The 26,122-nt window shown below is 53.5% G+C and overlaps 3 protein-coding genes across 3 annotated transcripts in view; 2 read left to right on the top strand and 1 right to left on the bottom strand.

The window, feature by feature from the left end:
- RAPGEF1 (Rap guanine nucleotide exchange factor 1) overlaps positions 1–17,483 on the top strand; it is a 90,709-nt gene extending 73,226 nt beyond the window's left edge. The window contains exons 13-26 of the mRNA XM_050907807.1: positions 39–131; positions 1,789–1,877; positions 3,230–3,341; positions 4,982–5,057; positions 8,253–8,337; positions 9,716–9,808; positions 10,188–10,373; positions 10,533–10,617; positions 10,848–10,942; positions 11,421–11,499; positions 11,643–11,744; positions 12,174–12,271; positions 13,351–13,479; positions 14,092–17,483. Coding sequence (XP_050763764.1) covers positions 39–131; positions 1,789–1,877; positions 3,230–3,341; positions 4,982–5,057; positions 8,253–8,337; positions 9,716–9,808; positions 10,188–10,373; positions 10,533–10,617; positions 10,848–10,942; positions 11,421–11,499; positions 11,643–11,744; positions 12,174–12,271; positions 13,351–13,479; positions 14,092–14,242 — 1,473 coding nt within the window. The 3' untranslated portion in view covers positions 14,243–17,483. The remainder of the gene's footprint in view (positions 1–38; positions 132–1,788; positions 1,878–3,229; positions 3,342–4,981; positions 5,058–8,252; positions 8,338–9,715; positions 9,809–10,187; positions 10,374–10,532; positions 10,618–10,847; positions 10,943–11,420; positions 11,500–11,642; positions 11,745–12,173; positions 12,272–13,350; positions 13,480–14,091) is intronic.
- A 906-nt stretch (positions 17,484–18,389) lies between these two features.
- Positions 18,390–19,972, bottom strand: PRRT1B (proline rich transmembrane protein 1B). The gene is made up of 3 exons (XM_050908065.1): positions 19,625–19,972; positions 19,300–19,440; positions 18,390–19,190 (listed from the first exon to the last, which is right to left on the bottom strand). Exons 1-3 carry the CDS (start codon positions 19,970–19,972, stop codon positions 19,044–19,046), a joined length of 636 nt encoding a protein of 211 aa, XP_050764022.1. The 3' UTR covers positions 18,390–19,043.
- A 1,465-nt stretch (positions 19,973–21,437) lies between these two features.
- Positions 21,438–25,498, top strand: UCK1 (uridine-cytidine kinase 1). The gene is made up of 7 exons (XM_050907656.1): positions 21,438–21,524; positions 21,861–22,020; positions 22,890–22,986; positions 23,117–23,259; positions 23,358–23,452; positions 24,579–24,627; positions 25,045–25,498. The coding sequence occupies exons 1-7, from the start codon at positions 21,438–21,440 to the stop codon at positions 25,230–25,232; spliced, it is 819 nt and encodes a 272-aa protein (XP_050763613.1). The 3' UTR covers positions 25,233–25,498.
- Positions 25,499–26,122: the final 624 nt, after the last annotated feature.

Genomic DNA, 26,122 nt, shown 5'->3' with positions numbered 1-26,122 from the left:
GCACCATCACGTATTTCCTTTCATCCTGTCTCCCTTAGAGTGAAAACGCCAGTGAGGAGGCTGGCGAGGGTGAATACGTCAATCTGTATTCCTCTGGCCAGAGCAACGGGGAACTCCCTCGCTCTGAAGGAGTAAGTAACCTGGAGAGGGCCGGACACCGGGAAGGGGCTGCCTGGTGCATGCTGAGTTCACGCCGGGGCTGACGCGCTTGGCACCAGCCTCTTCTGCACACCGTGGAGCTCCTGTGTCCGTCCTGCTGCCCCGGCTCCCTTGCTGGTGGTCCCTCTGCTTGCCCACTCCTGGCTTGCAGGCTTGGGTGGCCTCCCGGTCCGGGTGGAGAGCAGGCGATGTTTTCGGGGTCGCGGTGAGCCCCGGCAGGAGGTAGGGACGGCTTTTCCTGCCGCGCTGTTCCGTTTGCGCTTTGCTGTCTGTTTGGAGCTGCTTGCGTGAGGTTCCCTTCCAGAAAGCTGCACCCTGACCAGCACCATCCTGGGGCCATGTCTATTCTTGTAACTGCTTTGGCTTCCCTATTTTAATACAGAAAGTCCTGTGCTCTAAATTTTGGTTTTTTTCCTTCACCGTTTGGATACAACGTAAGAAGTGATTGATTTAGCCTTGTAATCGCACGCTGTTTCTTTCTTTGCTCAAGCCTCATATCTTAGATATTTCCTAGGGGAGACAGGGCGTTTTCCATTGCAGGGAGGTACCGTCTTCCTGTTGGGTCATAGGAGACAGCGGCAGAGGTCTGTGGCGATCTTTTTGCCTGCCCTCATCTTGGAAGGCACATCTCCTACAGGATGTCTCCGAGACCTTTATCCGAGCTGGTGTTAAATATGCCAAGAGATAGTGCTCCCATCACTTCCCTTCGGGAGACACATCTAGGCAGGCCCATCCTTTTGGACAGCTGCAAGCTTGTTCTCAACTTTAAAGCAAAGGGCTTTACAGATATAGCCTGGAAAAATTCTGCAGACACCAAGAAACCTAAGCTCACCAGTGTGTTTTCCAGGCCAAATGGATAGTGTGTAGGTGGTTTCAGTCCTATCTGTTCAGTAGGTGGAATTTCCAAGTTTCAGTCTGCATGATGCTAAATAATTCTGAACTCCAGCACTGTTAGATTAATATTGCCATTTGCCGTTCATGGCTATTTGTCTCCTTAATAAATGGCTAATTTAAAATGCTGTATCTTTGCTTTGAGCTCTCTACCTGCTGTTCCATGCCACGGGTTCAGTTGGTTCTGCTTTTTTGCATTAGCCTCATTTCCACAGCCAGGAATTGTGAAGTGGAAACGTTGCATCATTGCGTAACCTCTTCTGATGGCAGAGAAGGGAGGTAGGAATGGCAGTGTGCATCCACCCCCTAAGACAGGCTGGTGTTTTGGGGGCTGTGACCAGGAGGGGAACTGAAACTGGAGAGCTTAGAGCTGGCTGTGTCCGTTTTGGTTAAAGCAGAAGGCAAGTGTATTTCAACAGTAAGGGCTGGAGGAAAAAAAACAGTCGTGAGAGGGTTAAAATCCGAGACAACAGCTGACTTGTGGTGTAACTTTCAGCATCATTTCACAATGTTAAAAGCAAACAGTACTAATTACACTAGTCTCCAGAGATGGTCCCAAATTTCCTGTCTAATTAACTTCTGTGTTTTCCTGGCATTTGGCATTAACTTGCATCAATCTTTAACCACTCTGTAGGAATTTACAGTAAAGGGCTGTTTAGAAGCAGTCAGACTGTAAATGCAAGGCTAGCTGTGGTGTAGGACCCCATGTAATAATAAAAAACTTATTTCTCTTTGCAGGAATCTCCCTCTGTCAAAGACGGCCACTCCAAAGACTCCACTTCGAACAGCAGTGCCATGGGGAAGGAAGGCAAAGATGGTGCTGAAAGGTGAGCCTGACTCCCCTGGTCTTCCTGCTTCCCAGCCTCAAAGGGTGCAGAGTCTCACCAACGTCCCGTTAGCCCTGCCCTCTACCAAGCCATCCTTGGGGCTGCCTGTTCTGCCCTCAACCTTCTCGATGTTCTCTAAACTTTCAGCCCGCTTTTTTTGCACAACTGGTGAGCGGTGGGATCCTGCTGAACAAGGAGGATCCTGGCAAGATGTCGTTACTTAACTCGGCCAGCCTGCAGGGGTTAATGCAGCCTGTGTTAGCCACCCTAAGTCCACGTAATTGGCAGTCCTGTCATTGACACTGGCTGCTCCCTCCTGCTTCCAGGGAAACGTGCAACAGAAGTCTGTATCACTGTTGGGAAATAGTCTTCCAGAGGGGAATTTCTTCCTAACCCTGCTAGTTAGAGGCCGGCTGAGGCCCCGAAGCAGGAGGCTTTATATCCCTTCTAATGTTCTTAGCTATCGTTTGTCTATGTAAATGAAGAGGTGCAGGCTGTAACAGATGGGCTTCAGGAGGAGTGGAGTGAGTGCTTCCCTGCTGCTTGAGATTGCTCTTCAATTGCATTTCTAAAGCAAAAATAGAGAACAGCATTGTTTTGTGTGTGACCGTCAACTTCCCTCCCCATTTTCCTGCAGTTGGTTTGAGGGTTTTAATCCCTGCAGTGAAGGAGACAATGCAAGAGTGCTCTGCAAAGCTCACTACCTGCTGAAAGTACGGACTGGTGCACGGGATTTTGGCCTGTGCCTGGGGAAAGCTATACAGAACATGCGTACTTTTTTTTTTTTTTTTTTTTAAGAATACAGGCACAGAGAGCATGTGTCCAGGCACAAGAGTACCAGCCCTTGGGGGCAGGAATACTACAGTTGTGGATGTACACCAAAAAAGTGGTCAGAGCTTTCTGCTCTGTCTTCCTGCAAAAAGAGAGCCTGTCATCTCCCCTTGTAGCAGCAGAATGGGTCATGAGCTGAACTAAGACATATATGTGTAGAGTATGCTCAGTCTCTATACATTTGAGGAAGGGCTTAGATTTGTGTGCACTAAAAATATGGTGGATTAAAGAGATATGGAAGTGTGTACTTATGCAGGGCATAGTAAAATCCTGTCTGCCAGAAATGCAGGCAGACAAGTGTTCAGGTCCTAAAGGTTCATCTTTCTCTTTTTCAAGAGAGGCACAAAGCAACAGAATTAGAGCTAGACATTTGGGCTTGTTTGCAAAAGATTTACCTCCAGACTGTCTGTGTACTTACTGTCGTTTAATGAAGGTTTGTACACTGAGAACTCGGGTGGACCCAGCATCTCTTCCCCTGGATGGGCAATGACACTGATAGGTATTTGCATTTTTTTTTACAGGCAGCAGCAGTCACCAGATGCTTTGGAATCATCACAGTTGGAGGAAGAGGTAGATGAACTATCCCTTATCGACCACAGTGAAATTATGGCTAGGTTAACACTGAAGCAAGAGGTAGGTGCATTCAGGGTTTACTTTCATACTCTTTGGTTTAAGCTGTATTGAAATCTGAAGCTCTGTGTGCACAAGTGAGGCATCAGCTTTTATTTGATAGGAAAAACTAGGTTGCAGCAGAAGTGGTATGCAGCTTTATGTGTGCAGGCTGTTGTGAAAGTATGAGATGCTGGTACAGGCAGGGAGCATCGGCAATGAATGAGGCTTTAATAAAATGTGAGATGTCTCTCTCAAAGCCAGCACATCTTGTGCCCTTTTCCCAGTCTGCTCCTTCCCACCTCTTCAGCCTGCAACAGTCTGAAATGAAGCACCTGAGAGCCTGGGCACAATAAATCCGGGTGCGGGTTTATGGTGTTGGCCTTTCAGTTTGAAGGCAGGTTTAGCAGATTTCCCGAGCAGGACGTTATATTACTGATGTGCGAGAGCAGCCAAAGTAACTGTTTCTGTATTTGAGAAATGGCTTGCTTTTTAGCCTTGGGTGCACTCCCAGACAGCTTTGCTCACTATGCTCTTGAACCAAGCTGTCTTTGACATGCAGCTTGAGGGAATATGCAGGCTTTTGAAGCTTTCAGACTGTCAGGGGGCTAGTCTGAAAAACAGAGAGAATGTATCATTTACTGGCACTTTAGGAGTGTTCTTTGGTCAGCCAAGATGTGCAGGAGAGAGTGAGAAGCTATTACTCATTCCTTAAGTAGTATTTCATGAGTCTTGCCAGAGGGTCACCTGAAAAATTCACATCTTAGACGTAGCTGCTCCATGGCTGTAATCCATGGTTTTTTCAGTGTTTTGCATATTGAAATGACAAAGACATTGCTAAGGGAAGCTAGACATGACTCCAGTCTCCTCTGCAGGAATATTTCCTTTAAAAAACAATTAAAAATCAGTGATTTCTGAACATTTGGGACTAGTGGATCTGTGTCAACCCTTAACTTCTTTTTTCTTTCTTTTCTTTATGGTCTACATGTTTGAAACGGTATAGAACTGCCACTGTGAGCCATTTTTCTGCGGCGTGGCTGAGTGATAGATCAGTTTTGCATATTTTTAGTTGTGAATTGCAGTAGCTAGAAGAAAGATGTTTTTAGAGAGCAGTAAGGCATAGGTCAAGCAGTTAGCAGGGCTGTTTTCTGCTCGCGGTTATTGGATCGCTTCAGGTGACCTCCAGCCCAATAGTTCCAAATTAGGGAATTAACTTGCTAGGTTTTGATGTTCCAGGAACATGCAAGTTGAATGCATGACCTCTCACCCCACAGCCACTGTGGTACATGATCCTGCACTTTGAGACAGTTCACACAGTGTTACTGCTGTGTTGATGGTCTTCTGGGAGCGTTTGGGAGTCTGGGACATTTCTGTTCCTTCTTCTGTGGACAGAAGGTTCAGCTTTCACTGAGCTTCACAGCCTGGCCTTAAGGAGTCAGAGACCCTGAGTGAGGATCAGCCCAGATCCGCATCTGGGACACCAAATGCTTTATTCAAATTCCAGGATTAGCCCAGCACTGAAGACCATGTCCCGGCTTGCACTGTGAGCAATGCCAGGAACACTGCGTACTCTGCCAGTTGTTGCTGAGCTTGAACCCCAGAGATGGTAAACCAGGCCGAAGGGAGCTTGGGCCATGCCTAACGTGTTTCTGTTCTCATTGCAGGGAGATGATGGGCCAGATGTTCGTGGTGGCTCCGGAGACATTTTGTTAGTGCATGCAACAGAGACCGACAGGAAAGGTACAGTGAATGCACCAAAACAGAGCTGAGGAGCGCAGCCTGGCGTGGCCTTTTGCTGCTTGTCTCCTGCGTCTCTGCAGCGTGCGCAGTCGTGATGTGGCTGCGGGCAGCTGGGCCGGGGTAGAGAGGACTGCGTTTGTGATCCTCCAAGTTGCAGGGGGAGGATTGTTTGTGCTTATCTTTGGTGAAATGGAGGTAAGCTGGATAAGCGCCTGTTCATTCCATTTAGCAGCAGGGATGGTATTAACTCCTCATAGCCCTTGCCCAGATCTGGAAGGTGAGGCACACCAGTGGCGTTGGTGACAGTGCTGTGTTGGTGTCTCCGTACCTGCTGAGGTAGGCCACTGCCTTCTGTGAGTGCAGGTGTGACCAGCCTGGTGTGGCGTGGATCCTGTTTTCAGAGGTGCTTCTTGCCTTTTGAACTTCAGGGCAGTGGTGATGTAGGAGTTGCTGGAGTGACTGTTGCGTCAAAGTAGGAGAGGAGGGACATTGGTTTGGGTCTCATGCAGTACCTGTGGGCATCGGGCAAGCTATCCAGGTGCTGGTCTGCTAACACCCCTTATTTTCAACTTACTGTGTTACTTCCCAGTCCCACTCTGTACCACTTGCATGCTGGTAGCCACCCAGACCAGTTCAGAGAGGGAATCCACAGTACAAGAAAGGAGGTGGGGGGGAGGAAAAGGGAGGTTAGCAACCCTTAGCTCTAGATTTATTAAAACCCTGCTTTCTGTCTCCAAACCCAGTCACCACCCACATGAAGCAGCTCATTTCCAAGACCTGTGGCAAAGACAGCCTTTGCAATGTTTCCAGAGACTGATTTTGAACCTGCCAAAAACATTTGTGCTGATAGCCTTAACCAGAATTGATCTCCTTATCTCCTGGGATGGAAGGCAGAAAGCGCTAACCTGCTGAACCACTCAGCACTCATATTTTAGAGGTTTGATAGTCAAAGGGGAAATATCTTTCATGTCCATTTTTAAATGGCAGGGTTTTTACTGTAGCATAAGGTGTTTGCAATTACTTAGGAGCACCATTCAGCTAGCAAGAAAATCCTTCCCCTGACAGCTATGTTTCCCTGTTTACATTGGGCATCAAATCCAGGCAGAAAGGACCAAAGTTAGGAACGTACTAGAGAGGAGGAGGCAATTGATTGCACCAAGGCTAGATATGTATATTTAAAAAAAAAAAGTCTAAATGTGATGGTGGAAATACCCCTTATAAAAATGCTGAAACTGGAACGGAGAAGCTCTGATTTACTCCTCCTGTTCTCCAGAACAAGCCTCGCATTGGAAGAACTACCCAACTGTTCCTCTTGAAAGGCAGCTGCTTGGTAAAGGGATGCATGCTAGACCTCCAGTTCATGAATGGGGAGCTCTGAGGGTGCTGCAAGCAGTGAGGTGAAAGCCATGGAGAACCTCTCAAGACTAGGAAAAACTAGAGCAGGATTTTAAATGCACAGCGGTGCGGACGGGGAGAGCGGCTGGGTGGAGGGAGCTCTGCGCGGCACGTTTCTCAGAATAGTCGCAGAGCTTAGCCTCACAGGCTCTGCCAAGCCGCTGAGCTGAATGGAGCACGGAGGAATCTGTGCTATGCTAACCCAGTGTTTGGGTGACTGAGAGGGTTAATGAATTAAGCTTACAATGAGAAGAATTCAGGGCTTGTAAATCAATCAGCCAAACGGCACAGAGGGGTATAGTTAAGAGGCTTTCCTTTAAAGATGAATTTCTTGGCAGCTTGAAGTGCCAGAGCAGACCAGCTGTATTACCTCACGTTGCCTTTTGGGCAGATGGAAACCCAGAATAAATGTAACTCCACGCCCTGTTGCATGATGCTTCTTGTCCATTTGAGTTTTCTAAAAGAGCTAAATGGAATAAGGGATAAAGAGAGTCTTGTGGTCTTTAGGAATAAAATCCATGGTCAGTTAAGTGCTCACAGCCACACGCGCTTGCTGTGAGTGCAGGATTACAGCCGGATGAGGCCTAGGACTCACCCCTGACATGACCACCCAGCCTCTGGCTTTAAAGCTTATGTCTGATTGTCTTTAACCAAAAGGCAGCAGCGCTCTCTGATTTAAGAGCAGGAGGAAGCGGCATCTCTGTCAGGCTCCTGCCAAGAGAAACAGCGCAGGTCGAGAGGCACAACTGGCACACCGTGCCCGGCTCTTTCCCACCTTCCACACGCAATGGGTGGATGTTAGAGCACATGGGTGTGAGGTGATCCCTGTCCTGGCTGAAGCAAACTTTACATGTACAGCCTAGCCTGGGCAGGCAGGGCAGAAGCTTTTTCTCCCCGTCTGCACGAACAAAGCTCTGCCAGCGGTTGCAGTGGGCCGGGCAGGGGCAGTGTGCCATCCCACCGCACATGCTGCCTGCAGTGCTGCGTGGTTTTGTACCGGGGCGAATAAGTTTCCATCTTGACCTGAATCTTCTTTCCCATTTGCGGCTCCTGCTTTTTCAAATTCCCTCCTTTGAGCCCATGATGATGGCCAAAGCCTTTACAATTCTGGGGCCTGTAGCACCCACTGCTGCGGATTAATAAACAAAAGCTGTCTGCGTGCACTGCGTCAGAGTCTGTGTTGTGGCAGGGTCATGGTCACGGTAGCGTCAGTTTTTGCAGTGCAATTTACTCTTCTTTTGGCTGAAAATAATCTTATCTTTATACTGTCCCGGGGCAGATTTCCTGGAACATAGCAAGGGCAGAGGGTCTGCAGCACCATGTCATCATGTTGAAACACGTGCGTTCCTGATCGGGAGGGAAGAGTGACCATGTCTTTCTGCAGGGCTCTGTGCTGCCCAAGCAGTAAAGACAGAGAACAGGCACCAACGTCTCACCATCAGATCTTCTCTTTAAAGTTTCCCCAAGGTCTAAACCACATTTTTCCTTGACCCATTATTGAAAGTTCCTGCCCCACAAAGAGGTATTTTTCACTGACCCCTTTGGTGGTCGCATAAGCAAAGCGGCAAGCCTGAGTGCTGCAAATGGGAGCCAGGCCGGTGGGGACAGGGCAGTTTCCCTGTTGCTCTTGTGCCGTAGGGTCCATCTGCTGGTAAGAAAATACAGCACAGCATTTCTGTAAAGTCCATTCGTGTCAAAGTGTGTCCATGTCTTCTTCCTGTAAGACTGGATTCAACCTTACAAGGAGCTTCCTTTTTCTGAAAGCAGGGTTGACTGAGGCTTTCTTGTCTTTCTCTGTAGATCTGGTGCTGTACTGTGAAGCCTTTCTGACTACATACAGGACATTTATTACCCCTGAAGAGCTCATCAAGAAGCTGCAGTACAGATATCCTTTTGCATGAGTGGCAGTTCACCCCCACCAGGAATCAGAGCCGAGCGGTCGTCGTGGAGGGAGTTGGTGGCAAGTTGTTTGGTCAAAAGCCTGCTGACAATGTGGTCGGTAATGTGCTTGCCCTGGAGGTGTCCCAAGCAGGACTTCCTTCACCTCTGCACACCGCAAATGGGAAATGCTGCTGGGCAGGTCCAGGCAGGGTGGAGTACTGGACCTGAGAGTAGTCTCCTCAGGGCCCTGGCAGGGGAGAAGAGCAGTTCAGATTTTCTGTACATCACTAGGGAATTGGTCATTTGTTTGGGGATATCTCATTTGTAGGATGGGGATCACGCTGCCTTCTGCCTTCCAGAGGGGCCATGGGGATTGTCTGCTTGGGCAGGTGTAGTTTAATACTAGAGATGACTAAACCATCAAGACCTATTCTCTCTCTTATTACAAGAAATGCAGCACAGAAGATAATGTCCTCTTGGCCTCCCAGTTCTGAACCGAGCTTGTAACTGCTAACGAGGCAAGGGCCCCTACGTGGCAGGGTGAGCATTAGCATTGCTGGCAGAGTATGGAGAAGGCTTCTTGTTGCACACCCTGCCTGCAGTTCCTTCCCCTTGGCTCTCTTCCCGTGGCTCCTTTCGCCATCAGCTGAGCGGGTCGGTGTCTCAGGCAGCGCAAAGGTTCAGGCAGTGCAAAGGCCTCGTCGGCTTTGGTCCTGTATGTGGACATCAAAGGGAGCCTGACGTCACCCTGTCCTGCGTCGTAGCTCATCACTGCCATCTGCAGCAGAGCCACTGCTCCCCTTGCTCCTGCTGGGATCAGCGCAGCCAAGGACACAGCAAATCTCACTGCAGAGCAGTTGTCAGTGAAAATACTGGCTGGGGCATTCCTGCAGGCCCTTGTCAATACTTGACTTACTGATAACCTTTTTCTCTTTCCCTTTGTCCAGCTGGCAGAAGCTTTTTCAACCTGTGCTGTCTCCCCTGCCACCATTCTCCTTGCAGCAAATTGGGCAGTGAGGAAGGTAGAGGTGACATCTGAGATCTGTTGAGACCAGATGTCACAGACCAGTGGGAGACATCACAGCAGAGCAGTGCTGCTCATTAAATTCCACCTTAGAGAGAACAGTTTCAGGGTAAACCTGCTCTTCTAGCATCAATTCTGCGAGGTGTAAGTACCTCCTCACACCCCTGCTACCTGCAGCTGGTGGCAGCTTAATACCATGTTAATTGGAGCCATATTGGTGTCCCTCATCTCCTGGAAATTGAACACCAGTTTCAGTCAAGACAGAATAGTGTGCTATTATAATGTTCCTGAAGGCGGCTGCTAGTTGCACTGATGCTGGTCTGACCACATTAAGTTGATTCTTTAATTTGCAACCAACATATGAGAAGTTTTGCCACTTCCCAGACACGTTTAAGAAGCGAGTCAGTAAGAACACCTTCTTCGTGCTGGTGAGAGTGGTGGATGAGCTGTGGTGAGTTGCCTTCTTCATTTCGGGATGGGAGGTGCGGGGTCAGTAACCATACATAAGTCTGGCACTTAATGAAGATGTGGTTTTGAAACCCCATCTGTGATGACAGCTGAAATCCTCTACCCTGACCAGTGAGACACCTATAGTGCTGAACCCTCTTGTTGGAAGAGCAGGTTCTCAGTGTGTCCTATCTGGGTCAGTGATTTTAAAATAACCAGTAAAGAGGAATCTGTAAGAAAGGAAGAGCTGGGAAGAGGGGGAATTTCAGTCACTCGGTTCTCCTTGTAGGAGAGAGTGACAAGACTCGGTACAGAAAAAACTCTGCAGCTCAGTCAGAGTCGTAGCTCTGATGCCTTCCCTGGGTTTTCCATCTTTCTCTCAGCTTAGTGGAGTTGACAGAGGAAATTCTCAAGCTGCTGATGGACCTGGTCTTCCGACTGGTCTGCAACGGGGAGCTGAGCCTCGCCAGAGTGTTACGCAAGAATATCCTTGATAAAGTGGATCAGAAGAAAATGCTGAGCTATGCCAATTCCATCAAGCCTCTTGCAGCCCGTGGGGTGGCAGCCAGGTGAGGAAGGATGCACGTAACCATATCTTGGTTTGACGACCTTTGAGAGACAGGGCATCCCTTTCTTGTGGACACAAGAGTTTTCTCAGTCCAAAATATAAAGAGAAGAAAACAGGTCACATTTTCTGAGCCTTTATACTTCGTCCTTGTTTCTTACAGGCCAGGGACCCTGCATGATTTCCACAGCCATGAAATAGCCGAGCAGCTGACCCTCCTAGATGCCGAACTTTTCTATAAAATTGAGGTACAGAGATGAGGATGGGGTAAGGGCGGTGGGAGGGATTCGAACATGTACCCTCTGCAATCTCTGGTATTGCCTGCCAGCTCTCCAGGCAGACCTGTTGGGTCGTAGGAGACAGCTGAACTTGTGTCAGCAAGTGGCTGTCACCGCAGACTGCGACTGGGAATCTTGAGGCAGAAATCCCATTTTAATGTGTGGTATTTTCCCACCACTCTCCTCTTCTTCCTTGGCAGATCCCAGAAGTTTTGCTTTGGGCAAAGGAGCAAAATGAAGAGAAGAGCCCCAACCTGACACAGTTCACAGAGCACTTTAATAACATGTCCTACTGGTAAGGAGCCCAGAACAACCAGGGCACTAAGCTGTGCTTAACCTCCAGTGCCCTATAAATATTCAAAATATTCCTTGCAGAGTTGGGTTCCCTTGTTACAAGTGGGACAACATATATTTTTGGCCAGGATGCAGGATAGATGCAGGGCACTCATCAAAGACCCCAGAGCACACGAGAAAGAAAATCAGGAGGGTTGTGGAGGGCACTGTAACCCAGAGGAATTATTGTCAGTACCATTGAGCCCTTCAAACAAACATTCCCCTTGCCTTCACTCTGTGAAGGGTTATTGTGGTCATCCTTGAAATTATTCTTTGTTGTGAATTAGAGTGCTCCATTTAAGTTGGAGGTATCATGAACTTTTTAGTATTGTTGGCCCATCCTTATCAGTTATCAGTTTTTTACATGAAACAAGAAGAAATCTAAGATCTGCTTAAGTGGGTTTATCTTTTTTTTTTTTTTTTCCTGTCTGTTCTTCCAGGGTCCGTTCAATAATTATGCTACAAGAGAAAGCCCAAGACCGAGAGAGGCTGCTCCTTAAATTTATAAAGATTATGAAGGTATCAGCTTGGTTCTTGCTGTGAATCACACACGCTGCTCCTTAAAGGAGCAGGGGAGTGGGACCTTCTGGTTGGTAGAGCTGTTTGATGCTAGAAGGCTTTTCAGATCTCTAGAGTAACAGGAATATTCTCCCTCTTCACAGCACTTAAGAAAGCTGAATAATTTTAATTCCTATCTGGCCATTCTTTCTGCACTGGATTCTGCACCCATCCGAAGGCTGGAGTGGCAGAAACAAACCTCAGAGGTGAGGGGCCGCGAGGGCTGTCATCTTCAGGGGAAAAAGATGACTGCGGTTATGGTATGAAACAGCTGGGTGGTTTTAACAGCTCAGCAGTGTCCCAAGGTGGAGGGATGGCGGATAACTGCTCTCCAGTGGGTATAATGCCATGGCGCTGGAAGCCTGCAGCGTGGCTGGGCGTTCTGGACAGCTGCAGGAGTGCCAGCACAATCACGGGTGAGAACAGCCTCCTCCTCCTCCCTGCGAATTGAAGGCTTGGTGAGGCTGAAGGCAGTGAGGCTCTGTGTATACACACTCGGGGTCAGGCTGAGTAAATCAGTTGGAGGTGTTTGCAGGATGGCATTAACTCCCTGGCCTACGTGGCTCTCTGGGGAGAGGTTACAAAGAAGAGGGGTTTGCAGCAGTGGTGTCACCGTGGTCTTTGTGTTCTGCCAGGGCCTGGCTGAGTACTGCACACTGATTGACAGCTCCTCGTCCTTCCGCGCCTACCGAGCAGCTCTGGCTGATGTGGAGCCTCCCTGCATACCTTACCTGTGAGTTGGTAGTTTCCTTCCTCCGCCGTTACCTCTGCACGTTCAAATGGTTCCGTCAAGGATTTCTCAGCAGCTTCTGCTCAGTTCAGCGCTCGCCATTTGCCCTACATCTAGAATAAGACAATGTGGCAATGTGCCACATCAACCCACGTGCCCTCTCTGGAGCAGTTTGTCCTGTGGCATAGGAAGGCAGGGTGGCAGCTGTCTTTTTGTAAAGAAGGCTTTTGTGAATTGACTATGGCAAAGGAAAGATCAAGTGTCTGGATCTTTAGCTGACGCTTTTTAACTATATTTTCTTTGGGGTCTGTGCGCAGAAAGACACATTTTCCCATGAGGTGCAATGGATCCCACAGCTTCGAGCTGCTGCTTGCTCCTCTGCGACAGCTTTGGCTCTGCTGACTGCAAGAGCTGGTAAATGAGGAGTCTGCCTTGTCAAACATGCCACTTCGTCCTGTTTCTAGATGAAAGGTTGAAGGCATTGCCCTTCTCCGTAAGGGCCTTCTGATCTAGATACCAGATTTGCTCTGGGTTTACACCAGTAAAACTTCTCCTGGTCTTGCTTTCTTCCATGGAAAGAGTTCTGTAGGAAGAGGTTGCATAGGTACATGGCACCTCATCTGGCAGGGGACCACAGCAGGGCTGTGCAGAGACACGGCTGAGTAGGGAAGGCAGAGGGAGGAAGGGAGCGCAGACCCCCTTGCTAGGGAAACCCTCTTGCATAAAACTGGAAGGAAGGTTTAACCCCTGGCAGGCACTTCCCATTGCGACCTTCTTCCAGCCTGGTCCTCCTTTCCATGGAGGGTGAAAGAGCAACCTCAGCACCCTTAGTGTGACCGTGAGCGCCTTGCCCCAGGGGTCCCTCAGCTGTGCGTGGTGGGTGCCTTGCACCTGAACACCTTTGGATCTGCTGCTGGGGGAGCATTTCCCTCCAGTTAGAAGTTGCAGTGCTGATGGTGGCAGCAGCGGGAGGCCCTTAGGTTGCCTGTCGCTGCCTTTTGGCTGGCTGTCCTGCCCCTGTGTGACTAACCTCTGTACTTGTTTGCCTACTCCCTGGCCTGCTGCCCCTTTCTCTCTTTCAGAGGCCTGATTCTGCAGGACCTGACCTTTGTTCATCTGGGAAACCCTGATTACATTGACAGCAAAGTGAACTTTTCCAAGCGCTGGCAGCAGTTTAACATCCTGGACAGTATGAGGTGCTTCCAACAAGTGTAAGTGCAGCAACAGGGGGGTCAGAGCTGGCTTCGAGGCACCACGGTGGGGATTGGCGTGGGGGGGCTGTGGCTGGGGCACAGGAGCCCCCGTGGAAGGGGAGGGGAGCCTAAGGTCAAAGCATCGTGATGGAGATGTAAGGAGACCTGGGAAGGACAGGGCTCTGGTCACAGTCTCCTTCCCTCTCTAGGTTAGCTGTGACTAAAAGTTGTGAAGACGTTTTTCCTGTATTAGTTTTGAGATCCAGTGCAGTAAAGTTTTGCCACTACTCTCTTTCAGACAACAGTTTTTCCTCCAGGTTTTGCTGTTGCTGGTTCCTACGTTCTGTAGGTCATGAGGGGTTTTCTTCAATGCTGTCTTGGAGCAGAGGCAGCAGATCTAACTGCTGATTTCAGTGTGATAGGGTCCTTTTTTTTTTCCCCCAGTTCAGGGATGGGCATGATGGTTTTTCCCCTTTTTGGTGTCACACCACAGTCACGAGTATTGGGCTCAGGTAATGCAGACCCCACAGCGCTGGGTGTCCCTTAGAGCAGGGCAGGGGTGGCTCAAAGTTGGGAGAGGTCCTCAGGTAGCCCCTTGTTTAACTGCCGCCCTACTCTGTGGTTTTCCAGACATTACGACATCAAAAGAAACGACGACATAGTGTCATTCTTCAACGATTTCAGCGACCACCTGGCTGAGGAGGCCCTGTGGGAACTGTCCCTCAAAATCAAACCTCGGAACATTACAAGGCGGAAAACAGACCGAGAAGAGAAAACCTAGGAGGAGGGGTTGTGCGAGCGAGGAGAATTGCTCCGCAGACGCACCGAGGGCAGCTATGAGACTGGAGTTCAATGTTTGTACCTGTTACTGGATGACGCACCCTCCCTCCCAGCTGGCAGCGATCCCTGGGTGTGTGAACGTCGGGCTCTCGCAGCCGGCGAGAAGTGACCGCGCGTGTCAGCCGCGGAGAGCAGAGATCAGCCGGTGCTCGCTGCGCTCACCCTCCTTCTCCTCCCGTCCCTCTGTGCCATGAATCAGCTTTAAACCCGGGGAGAGAGCTTTGTGGAAGGAGGGTCCCATGCAAGTGTGTGACTGGTTTGCTGGCCGATTCCATCCGGGAATACCCAGGCTTTTGTTTTCATCCGCAAAGGAGGGTCAGCAAGAGCTCAGCACCCACAAACTTGTCGCCGGAGTGGTGGTCAGCAGGCAGCAGCCGTGGAAGCCAAGGGTTTGAGTCTCCCCTGCAATGCCACCTCGAAACGTGTTCATCCCTAGGAGCTGAGGATGGAAGAGTCTCCCGCTGCCTGCCAGAGGAGCTCTGCTTTCAGAGAGCTGCTTGTGTTTACAGGGGTCTTCGGTTTACCCCAGATCTCTGGCGCCTTCTTCATGGGAGGAAGGCACCGGTCGTAGATACGGAAGAGGCACTGAAAATGTGGGCAGGGACCCGCCATCTCCAGTCATCGTATCCCCCTCCTCCTCTCAGATCTCGTTATTTAAGCAACGGTAATCCCTCCGAACGCTGGAAACATTGACTACCCGAGGTACTACGGTTCACTTGTCCTGTGAACCCGTATCTGTTAGTGATGGTACTAGCTTTTGCACAGTAAATGCTGTAGTATACGAGACTGTAAATATTAGTATTTAGAATCCATTGGGGATTTTTTTGATGCATGTCTGAGTACCGATGGGTTTATAGGAAAAAAAGAAAAGTGCAAAACAGTATGTATAAAATTCACAACCAGTGACAATGTTGTTCCAAGTGCTGGAAGAAAGGAGGCTCGGGGCGGCTGCGTGGGCGCTGGCTGCGGAACGGGTGCAGGAGCCGGGCGAAGGAGCCAGCGGGTCCATTTCTGGGGTTGGCAATGGGAAGCAGGAAGGAGCCCTGTGCCCGGCCGAGCTGCCCCGTCCCCCCCACCCCGCTCCTCTCTCCTCTCACTGTTGCCAAATGGTTTTTTCAGGGGGTCCCCGTCTGGCTGACCCTTGGTGCTGCGCTTTGTGATCCGTGCTTTGGCAGGAGCCCCAGCAGGTCCCCGTCCCCAGTCCCGCCGTGCCGGAGCCAGCAGGGCAGGGGCAGCCCGGCACGGAAGAGCGAGGCTGGGGGGGTCTCATTTCCCACACACACAGCGTTAACCCCAATCCGTTCGGTGTGCCTTATTCCGCCCCTCTGTCCCCTCTCCGTGTCCCACTCGGGGCATCCCCCCCCAGTGCAGCCCCGGCCGGGCCATTTCACGTCCCTCCTCTCTGTCCTCATCTGATGGTTTACAGTGTGGATCGTGGGTTTGAGCGTACGCTGTAGGGTTTCACAGCCTTGCAAGGCCTTTCTCAGCACCGTGTTGCATGGCCACAGGTTTTTACAGAGTTCTAACAAAATCCTGCGGTTTTAGGGCAGCAACTCGCAAGGAATACAGACAGGGTGTTTCGCAGAGCATCCTTAACTTATTTCTCAATAGCAGCTCCGTGTTTGCTAAAGCCTCTGTTTATTCTGGGTGAATCAGAGTTGCAAGCACTTCCTTCTACAAACAGACTGCAAAGCCTTAGCCGGCTCCCTGCAGACGGCAGCTCTGCCCGACGGGCGGCAGGAGCGACCGACAGCGGCGTTGCCCCGTTCGCAGGATTGTACCCAGCTCGATTATTTTCCTGAGGATTTAGGCGAAGGACTTGCGCAGCGGCCAAATGCTGAAGCGCAGAGAGAACCCCCTGCCCGCGAGGGCATCTTCTGGGGGAGGGGAGCGTGGGGGCCAACACCAGTTCGTGCTGTGCAACCCCAGAGCGGGAGGAGTGGGGATCTTTCTGTGCTGAAACGCAGCATCCGAGGCAGAACACTTCAAAAACGGTTTATTTTTATGGCGCTGAGGGCATCAGAGCTGTGTGTCGTGTCCGACCAAGGCTTTGCAATCCCCAAAGGCTTCCCAGCCTTCCACGCAGGAAGTAATACTTGTGTTTTCCTTTGTAAATAAGATTTTTTAAAAAAAAAAAAGACATGGCGAGACTGTGAAAAGGCAAATACACCCCGTGTCTGGCGCAGGCTTCCCCCCGGCCAGCTCCGAGCACCTCCCTCGGACGGTGTGCTGTGGCATAGGCTGTTTCTAGGAGTGTCGTGTGTGGTGGTAGCACTAAACCCGCAGCCCATCGCTCCGCTTTCCCCATGCGGGGGTGCAGCGTTCATGCCACCGATGCCACCGAGGGACAGGAGGGCGCACCTTGTCTTCAGCCCTGCCGGGATGCTCGCCTTCCTCTCACGCTGGCGAGCGGGAGCTGTCTCCAGGTTCTTCCCTGCGCTTGAAACCATGAGCCAGCCCTCTTAGCACCAAAGGGAGGGTCTTGCTCCCTGCTCTCCGCCAGCCCCCCTGAAAGCCGGAGGCTCAGCCCGCAGCGTGGGGACGGGAGGTCTGCCCGGCCGCAGCACCTCGTCCAGCGCGGTGGGGCCGAGCCCCTGGGCTTTCCTCCCCCACTTCTCCCCGTTGCTCTGCGGCCATCCCCGGCCGTGCGGGCTGTCCCGACCACGGCTCCCGGCTCGTGTCCCGACCTCGGGCCAGGCTCGTGGGGCTGGAGGGACCCTAAAGAAGGGTGTCCTTGCCCACAGCAGTTTTGGGTTTGCTGACCAGAGACCCCCGCTCTGCAGGAGCAGCACCCCTGGGGAGCAGAAGCCCGGAGCAGCAGCCCTTTGCAAGACTGGCCATGAGCGTGCTCGTGTTGTCTTGCAGGCAGCATCCTCGACACCACCACCTCTCTTTTGAGGGGAGGGGGGGGTCTCAGTCCCCTCTCCGCACGGGGCAGGGAGCGGGGAGAAGCGATGCCCGCTGTCACCAGCCCCCTGCCCCGCTCCCAGGCCTCTCCCCCCTCCCCAGCTGTTCGGTTGTATTATATATTCACCACTAACCCAGTCTTGATGGTGGCATCTTCCTGCAAACATTTCAGACCTGTAACTTTTATATTAAAGACAAATAAACACCAATAACAAACCCGCCTGATGATCCTGTTTACAGTGCATGCAGCAGTCTGTGGATTAAAGTGACAATCGAATCCAGTTCTGGCGCTGGTGTGGCCTCGTGTTTTCTCATGTGCCCCTCGGCGTTTTCCTCTGCCCTTGGCCCTTTTCCCTTTTATTTTTCCCTTATAAGTCTCTCTCTTACCTCCCAGCGAGACGGTCTTGCCCCACTACAAGCCCTACACGTGGGAGGGGATATCTGCTCCTCTCACCTTCCTCCAGGCACTGATGTCCCCCGTGTCGGGGGGTTCCGGCTCCCCAAAACACATGTTGGCAGGCGTGTGCCCGGCCGCAGCCCAGCCCGTGTAGCAGCCGCGTGCCGGGCGACCGAGGGCTATAAATAACCCCTGCGGTGGCCTGGGCGCCGAGCACGCTCCCGCGCTATTTCAGTCCTGGATGGGGTTCAGAATTCCTCTGGAAATAATCGGCATCGGCCAGCCTGGGAGGAGGATGCCCAGACACTGACCGAGCACATCCCTCCCCCACTCCCTCGCCGGGGCTGGACCGCGGTGCCGCATCCCACCGGCCCGGCCAAAGCGCGAGGGAGCTGCGGGGTCTGTCGCAGCCCCCCGGGGAGGCTGTGAGCAGAGCGGGGCCTGGCACGGGGCACGCTTCCATCCCTCCCGGCTCATCGGAGCAGCCTTTGGAAGACCCGGCGGCTTGTCCTCCCCTTCCCCGCAGCAGCTCTGCGAGTGGCACCCCCAGACCTGGGGCCGCTGCATCCCCAGCACGGCCCCGTGCGGGGTCCCCTTCCCTGGGGTCTCCCCGGGGTCCTGCTTGGGCTGGAGCCCCAGCACCCACCTGTTTTTGGAGGAAACCCCGATTTGACCAATTACAGGAGAACTTACCCTGAATTTTGTGGTGGACAAAAGCTGGGGAGGGGGAGAACATCCTTGGTGGGCAGAGAAAACAGAAGCTTTGGCTACGTCTGTCTTTTATTTCAATCTGGAAGCAGCAAGAAGGTGGCGGTACAGCGTGTGTGTGTATTTGTGTGTGTAAAATTACCGTAGAAGCTAAATATGTGGGTTTATATCTTCTCACGTTATTAATTACTGGTGAGGGCTTCTTGCACGCCCAGAGCAGCAGCTGCCGGCGGAGCGGCTGCACGCCTTGGCCTCTCCGTTACTCCTTGGCCGTTTCCTCCGTCTCCAGCCCCAGTTCTACAAGACGCTCCCTCTACACCAGAGTCCCATTTGGCACCGCCAAGTGACAGGCCGTGGTAACAGGATTCAACATCCCGCAGCAGAGCCTGATCCCGTACGTGGTGCCGCCGCTCCGACACGGCTCCTTGCCAAGAGCCGGCTCCAGCGGGACACGGCACCGGCATGGCTTCGGTCTGGGTTCCTCCTGCCCGCGGGGCTGAGAGCGGGTGGGCGAAGGCACGTGCAGCTCCGGAGCGGCTCCTCGCCCCGCCAGGAAGGACGGACACTGCCTCTCAGCCCCGATAATGCTTTGTGGTCACCCATTTCCCACAGCAGCCCCGGTGATGCCACGCGGGGGCTGCGGTCACTCCACCTGCCCGTGCCCCCTGGGCCGTGGTGAGCCGCAAGGAGCCCCCGGCACGCGCCCTGTCCCTGGGGCTCGGGGTCCCTGTCATACGTACAGGGCCACCAGGACATAGATGACCCAGCTGATGGAGGCGAACAACCCGAAGAGGAGGCTGAAGAGGACCAGCGACTGGGCCTTTTTGGATGCCACGTTTGCCTGGGCCATGTCCCCGCGGCTGAGTGCAGCCCGGGTCTGGCGCGGGGGGGAGAAGGGGAGAGGTTAGAAGAGACCCGCAGCACCAGGAGGGAGGATTCGAGGCGCCAGGTGGGTTCGGTGTAAATCAGGACTGCGCCATCCTTACCTCGTGGGCGTAGACGAGGGCGATGACCCCGGTCAGCAGGCAGCAGAAGATGGTCACCAGCACCGACTCCACCATGTAGTCCTTGGGCAGGCGCTGCCCGCGGCCGGCGGGCGATGGCCCTGCGCTCGGCTGCCCGTCGTACTGCGACACAGGGGCGTGGGGGTGGTTAGAGCTGCGCGACCTCCCCCTGTGCCCCCCCCCCGGGTTGTGCTGCTCAAGCATCGTTTGGGGTGCCACTTGGGACCCCACAAACCCGGGAGGGGGGGATAAGGGGTGACCCCGCTGCACAGTGGGGCAGGAACAAGTCGGGATGGGGGATACGTACGGTGGTGTAGGGCAGGGGTGCAGGTGGGATGCCCTGGGGCGGGAAGGGTCCCGGCCCCGGCCCCGGCTGGTAGATGACGGGCGCTTGCTGGGAGAAGCCAGCCGGGAACGGCGGGTAGAGGAGGTGAACGCTCTTGGGGTCCGGGGGCGAGTAGGGCGGCGGGTCCCCCTCGAAGGCCGCGTTGGTGACCGCCGCCACCACCCTGGGCCCGTCCCCGCGGCCCGTGGGGGGATCCCAGCGTGTGCCGGAGCCGGGCAGCCCCCCGGCCGCCCCGCTGCCACCCCCCGGCTCCGCTCCCTCGGCTGCGGGGCCGCGGCTCCCGGGCCCGGCCGGCGCGTCGCCCTCCATCCCGCGGAGATGCCTGCGGGGACAGGGAGGCCGTGGGCTGCCCCGCTGTCGTGTCGTCCCCCCCCACACACACCCCGCGAGTGACGGCCGGCGGCGGTGCGGGGCCGTGACGGGACGGGCACAGCCCCGGCCCACCGACCCCAAACGTCCCCCCGGAATTAGGGTCGAGTGTGGGGCCGGGCCGGGCTCTCCGCAGGAGAAGCTGAGCGGACACCCCCCCCTCCCACCCCCCCTTTTGCCGCCCCACTGCCGCCGCGGGGACCCCAAGCCCCCTGCGCCACCCCCATGCCCCCGTTGCCCGTCCCCACTCACGTCGGTGCCCGCGGGGTCCCCGCTTGCCGGACGCTGGGGGCCTGGCTCCCCCCCCCCCCCCCGCTACGGCCCCGCCGCGGCCCCCGGCCCCCGCATGGCCCCGCGCCGGCGGCCGGGAGCGCAGCGCCGGCGGGCCGGGCGCGGGGCCGGGCGCGTTAATCATTGACCGGGTGTTTGCCCAGGGCCCTGCGCGGGCTCGGGCCGCACCCGGCCCCGCCGCCCCGGGGCTCGGGGTTGGGGGGGGGGGGGGGGGGGGGGGGGGGCTTTGGGTGGCGCCGGGGCCGGGGGTGACCCCCGCCGGGGCCCCGGGGGCAGCCAAGAGGGGCGTCTGCGGTGCCCCACCCCCCGGGCCGCCGCGCCCCCCCCCGCCGCGGCGGGCAGGTCTGGTGCCCATCGCCGTTCCTGTGCGTTGTGCTGCAGCCTACAGAAACGGTGGGGGCCTCAGGTGTGCGCTTCCGTGCGGCTGAACACATTTGGTCCGTGTAAAAATGTATGGTTTGTCCGGCTTTTAAAATACTGTGCTTCCATGCAGAAAGTGCTGTCTATATATTCCGGCCACAGCTATTTATATACCAGATGGATATAAAAATGCACCTATTTTAGCTGTATCTATCAATACTCAGTATGTGCGTGTGTATGTATGTGTACATATGTATATATGCCCTTACACGTAGTGTGCGTGCATGCGCACCATATGTATATGTCTTATACGTATTTGTGTTTCTATGTCCTTATGTTTACAAGTTGTACGCTCACACGTTTCTGCAGGTGCATATTTCTGCACGTACATGCACTTGCGCACACCTACGTACGCGCGGAAGTACTCATGTACGCGTACACAGGTGTGCGCACGCACACGGGCCTATATGAGGCACCGCTGTCTAGCATAAGCTCCAGCTGTGTACAGATGTGCGCGCCCGCTCACCCCCGTGCCCGTCACCGCGGCCCCGGGGCTGAGACCGGGCGCACTCAGCGCACGTGTGCCCGCCGCCGGTGGCACCGCCCCTTTCCCCGCCCCGTCACGTGGCCCCGCCTCCGGTGTCCCCGCCCCCTTGTCCCCGCCCCGTCACGTGTCCTCGCCCCCGCCCCGCGGACTACATCTCCCATCAGGCCCGGCGGCAGCGCGTCCCGGCCGCCCGCCCGCAGCCCCGCCATGGCCTCCGCCGGCGGCGCCGAGCCGGAGCGGCCGCACCCCAAGCCCTTCCTCATCGGCGTCAGCGGCGGCACCGCCAGCGGCAAGGTGAGACCTTGGACTCTGCCCGGGGCCGCGGCCGCTGCTCCGCGGCGCTACGGGCGGTGGCTGGGGCCGGGGCTGAGCCCGCTGCCCGCGGCGGGGGGGGGGGGTGGCGGAGCTGCGCGGCGCCCGCCGGGGCATCGCCGGTGCTGGCCTCAGCGTCCCGGGGCAGGCGGCGGGACGGGCTCGGGCTCCGGCTTCCCTCCTCCGCTCCGGCACCGGGCGCCGCCGGCCCCGGGGCGGGGGGATCGGGCCCGGGCTGCCCGGCGGGGAAGGGCTGGGCTGGGTGGCGCGGGCGGGGGGCGGCGGTGCTCCCGCTCTGCCTGAGCCCCATCCCCTCAGTCCACAGTCTGCGAGAAGATCATGGAGCTGCTGGGGCAGAACGAGGTGGACCGCCGGCAGCGGAAGGTCCTCATCCTCAGCCAGGACAGCTTCTACAAGGTGCTGACCGCCGAGCAGCAGGCCAAGGCGCTGAAGGGGCAGTACAACTTCGACCACCCGGGTGAGGCTGCTCGCCGTAACGTTGTGGCTGAAGCCCTGCAGCCTGTTTCCCCTGTCTTTTAACGCGGTTGAGTTAGTGGTCGGAGAGCAGCTGGGCTTTACTGCAAGGGCTTGTAGAAAATGAGAAGTTATTGGGAGAACAGAAATGCTCTTTCCCCCGCCAAAATGTCTGTTCGTCTTTTGTGTGTACGCGTTGCTATCACAAAAGCCGCGCTGCTGCGGGTGGTAGCCGCTCATTTAGCACACCTTTGCAGAGAGCGATGTTGGAGAGCATCCCGGCTTGCACGGTGTGCTGTCTCCTCATCCTCGGCTGTTGAGAGGCTCTGTAATAAACCACATCGATCCCCAAATCCTTTCCTGATATTTCTTGTCCACATAAACAGCTGCTCTCCTTGCTCGGGGCGGTGCTGTGGCTTGCAAACGGGACAATGATCTGCCCTTGGCTGAAGTCTAGAGCCTGCTGTAGGTTAGCTGGTGTGGATAACACTCTTGAAAAGCATTAAAGATGTCTGAGGTTTTCTAAATTACTCTTAGCTAACAGGCTAAGAGTTGCGCAAAATTATACAATTACCAAGTGGTTTGGTAAAATTAGACAATTACCAGCTTCGCATTTGGGTTCTTAATTTCATTGTATTGTAGTTGCTTATAAACAGCGAATTCTCTCTTCCTTATCTCTGCAACCAAGTATAGCAATTCTGGTTTGGGTGAGGAGCATTGGATTGCTGCTGGTAGGAAAGAATGAAGCGTAAGTTCCTTTTCTCCTGGTGTAATACTAGGCAGAGAGCTTTTCCTTCGGGTTTAGAAAATCCGAGCAGAACATGTGATACAGCAGCATCTAAACATCTTCCTCTTTAAACCTTGCTCTTGCAGATGCTTTTGATAACGATTTGATGCATACAACCCTGAAAAATATTGTTGAGGGGAAAACGGTTGAGGTACCAACCTACGACTTCGTGACGCATTCTAGGTAGGTTTCAGTTTTGTGTGAAGTCTTGGGGTGCGGATGTGGATGTCCCCAGCTGGGCCTGGGGACGGACTGCTTGACTGTGGTGCGAGACCCCTTTAACAACGTGCTCTGGGTGTTTTTTGCCTGGCAGGCTGGCGGAGACGACGGTGGTCTATCCCGCCGACGTTGTTCTCTTCGAGGGGATCCTGGTTTTCTACAATCAAGACATTCGGGACATGTTCCATCTCCGGCTCTTTGTCGACACGGATTCCGATGTCCGGCTGTCCCGCAGAGGTAATGCTCTGCCGTCACAGGCAGCGTCAGCCTGCTCGTGTTCCTTATCCATCCTCAGCCATGTGGTAAGACTCAGGGGTTTTATCTTCCCGTCCCAGTTCTGCGAGATATGAAACGTGGGAGGGACCTTGAGCAGATCCTCACGCAGTACACCACGTTCGTCAAGCCTGCCTTTGAGGAGTTCTGCTTACCGGTACTAAATGTCTCACTAATTTGATTTGTGCTTTTGGGCGGCGCGGGGGGGGAAGAGAAGGAGCAGGGTCGCCTGGGGATCAGCTGCACTGTAGATGCAGCAGTGGTGGCTTTTGATATTCGTATTTCACGAATCCCACGCTCTCCCCTCTGCCTCATCTATTCAACCATTACAAGCTGCTTGTTTGAAGAACGTAAATGGTTGGTCCCTTCTGCTTTGCAAAGCACCAGGGAAATCCCTACAGGCTGCACACATTTTCTCACTGCTGGCTGCCATGGCTATTTTAGCGTGGATCCCTTTGACTGAAACACTCCCACTCTGCATTTATTCTGAAGTCTTGCAGGAAGAAAGAAGAGCTTGGTTTCCAGTAGACTCTCTCTCAACAGGGGATGCTGGTGAAAACCTGGGGCAGACCATTATAGCGTCTGCTTGCTATGCCATATAATGCGGGGCCAATTTAGGTGGTCACGTAATCAAACTAATTTGCAAAAAACCCTTTGAGAACAAAATCCTGTATGTGGATTAAATAAGATGGAAAAGGTTAGCTCAGGCGCCTCTTGCTCTAGATCAAAGCAATTCTGGGATTGTAGAAGTACTCATTAGAAATGCTGAATTTGCCAGCCTTTTTATAAGTTGGGGGGGGGGGAAACAAACAGGGGCTCTATGGTGGTAGAGATCAATAAAATGTCATCAGAGGCAGGAAGGGATTTCACATGCACATTGGGTACCTTGGCTCTCGACAGAGATTTAGCAATGGTTTGTGAAATGCTGATTAGGACTGGCTCTTAGCAAACAGACCTCAGCATCGAAGCGGGCGACCCATTTGAAGGCAGCGCAGCCTTCAGAAGTGTAAAAGCAAGTACTCCACACTTGACCTACTGCCTACCTGGTGATTCACTGCAAAGGGACAGTAAGAACAATCCCTGACCTTAAATCCAGTGCACGTTAGCCAGTATGACTTCTCAATTCATTTAGGTGTTACCATGACTGAGAGCTTTAACTTGCAGCTCCCGAGCACAGAAATGCCACCATCTTTGCCCCCAGCTTTCTGGCGTTTGGTAGCGTCTTCCTAGAATAAAGCTGGCGTTTCCCATTAACGGTCTCCACCACCGTTGCTGTTTTGCAGACAAAGAAGTATGCAGATGTGATCATCCCCCGAGGAGTTGACAACATGGGTAAAAGGGAGTTCGGTTCTCTGTCTGATTTCTCTGGGGAGACCACCTTTGGGGTTGGGAAGAGAGCAGATGGCACACCACCGCCGTGCTTGCATGCTTCTAAGGAAAGGTGTTTTGCTGGAGGGGTGTAGGGGAGGGAGCTGCTCGGAGCCTGACCGCGATGACCAACTGCTCAGCCTGCGGAGGGCTGGAAAAAGTGACATGCGATTGGAGATGCAGAGCAGGACACCAGTGTTAAAGCTGGTGTTGCAGTTGCTGGTTTCTGTTGAGGTCTGACCTCGCTGCAGAGGGCAGGAGGAGTTTCAGTTAAGGGCTTGTTGTCAAAACTTGAGTTGAACAGGGCTGGATGTTCTGCGTTTTCTAGATAGCTCAGCCAAGAAAGCCTACGTGTCCTGTATTTCCCGTTCCTCTCTGCAGTTGCTATAAACCTCATAGTGCAGCACATTCAAGACATCCTGAACGGAGACATCTGCAAGTGGCAGCGAGGGGCCATGAACGGACACGGTCGGACCTACAAGCGCCCATTCCCTGAACAAGCAGAGAGCAGCAGCATGCTGGTGGCTGGCAAACGCTCCCACCTGGAGTCCAGCAGCCGTCCGCACTAACCTGTCAGCATCTGAAGGACTTGCCTGTGGTCCAGACCAACACTGGAGGCAGCTTTGGGAAAGGACTTCAACAGAATGGTTGGTGAAGTGCCCTTTAAATCATCCTAGCAGTGGAGGGGATACTGGTGTGAAACTTCTTGCAGAGGGAAGAGAAAGGAGTTGGCCTACTGCCCCTCTCCCCTCCAAAACCCTTCCCTTTTCTCCCTACGATGTCTGGAGTTATGTTACTTGATGAACTGATTAAAGGCAGTGCTACTTGCCTTTTTTTTTTTTTTTTTTTTTTTAATTTTCAAAGTGAGATCTAATGCTCCCCTGAAAATTAAGCGCTACCAGGTGATTAGCAAGATACCCCGTTTCCCTGATGATGATCTTCCTTAGCAGGAAAATTATCTGCCTGTTTTTTCAAAAGAAAAACAGTCTCTTTATCCAAGACTAGCTCACACCCTGTTAACAAGCAGGTGCAGTTCTTACTCTTCTCCACCTTGTTGGCACCTTGAGTTCTGGCATTGCTCTCCTGCTGGCCAGCCTCCTTTTTAGCCTGTAGTAGCGTGTCGGGGCAGAAGGACTGACCTGTAGAGGAATCTCTCCCCTGAGATAGATAGGGATGAAACAGAAGACTCTCTGGGACAAATGGGAACTTGCAGTTCAGCAGGGGGACAGGCCCAAGAAGCTGTATGATTCTGGTTCCTAATTTATTCCTTTCTAAGCTCCCGAGCCTTGTTACACTGTATGATTATTTTTTGTACCCAAACAGTCTCCTTTACCACAGTTACTGAATGTGTGAGCTCCAACTGGATTGAGTTGCTCATGGAAACAGAAACCTGACCTTGTCAGTATTAGTGTCTTTCAGGACGTTTCTGTACTGCTGGTTGCAGATTCTGCTGGGCGGA

This window comes from Gymnogyps californianus, chromosome 18 (assembly GCF_018139145.2).
Source record: "Gymnogyps californianus isolate 813 chromosome 18, ASM1813914v2, whole genome shotgun sequence".
NCBI lineage: Eukaryota > Metazoa > Chordata > Aves > Accipitriformes > Cathartidae > Gymnogyps > Gymnogyps californianus.
Note: the sequence above shows the minus strand (reverse complement) of the source record. Positions and strands in the feature narration are given on the sequence as shown.

Coding starts and splice junctions, on each gene's coding strand:
- PRRT1B (XM_050908065.1), bottom strand. CDS start 19,972: ATGGAGGGCGACGCGCCGGCCGGGCCCGGGAGCCGCGGCCCCGCAGCC. Junction 19,441..19,624: donor CACCCCTGCCCTACACCACC/GTACGTATCCCC, acceptor CCTGTGTCGCAG/TACGACGGGCAGCCGAGCGC. Junction 19,191..19,299: donor CCCTCGTCTACGCCCACGAG/GTAAGGATGGCG, acceptor CCCCCGCGCCAG/ACCCGGGCTGCACTCAGCCG.
- UCK1 (XM_050907656.1), top strand. CDS start 21,438: ATGGCCTCCGCCGGCGGCGCCGAGCCGGAGCGGCCGCACCCCAAGCCC. Junction 22,021..22,889: donor GTACAACTTCGACCACCCGG/GTGAGGCTGCTC, acceptor TTGCTCTTGCAG/ATGCTTTTGATAACGATTTG. Junction 23,260..23,357: donor TGTCCGGCTGTCCCGCAGAG/GTAATGCTCTGC, acceptor TTCCCGTCCCAG/TTCTGCGAGATATGAAACGT.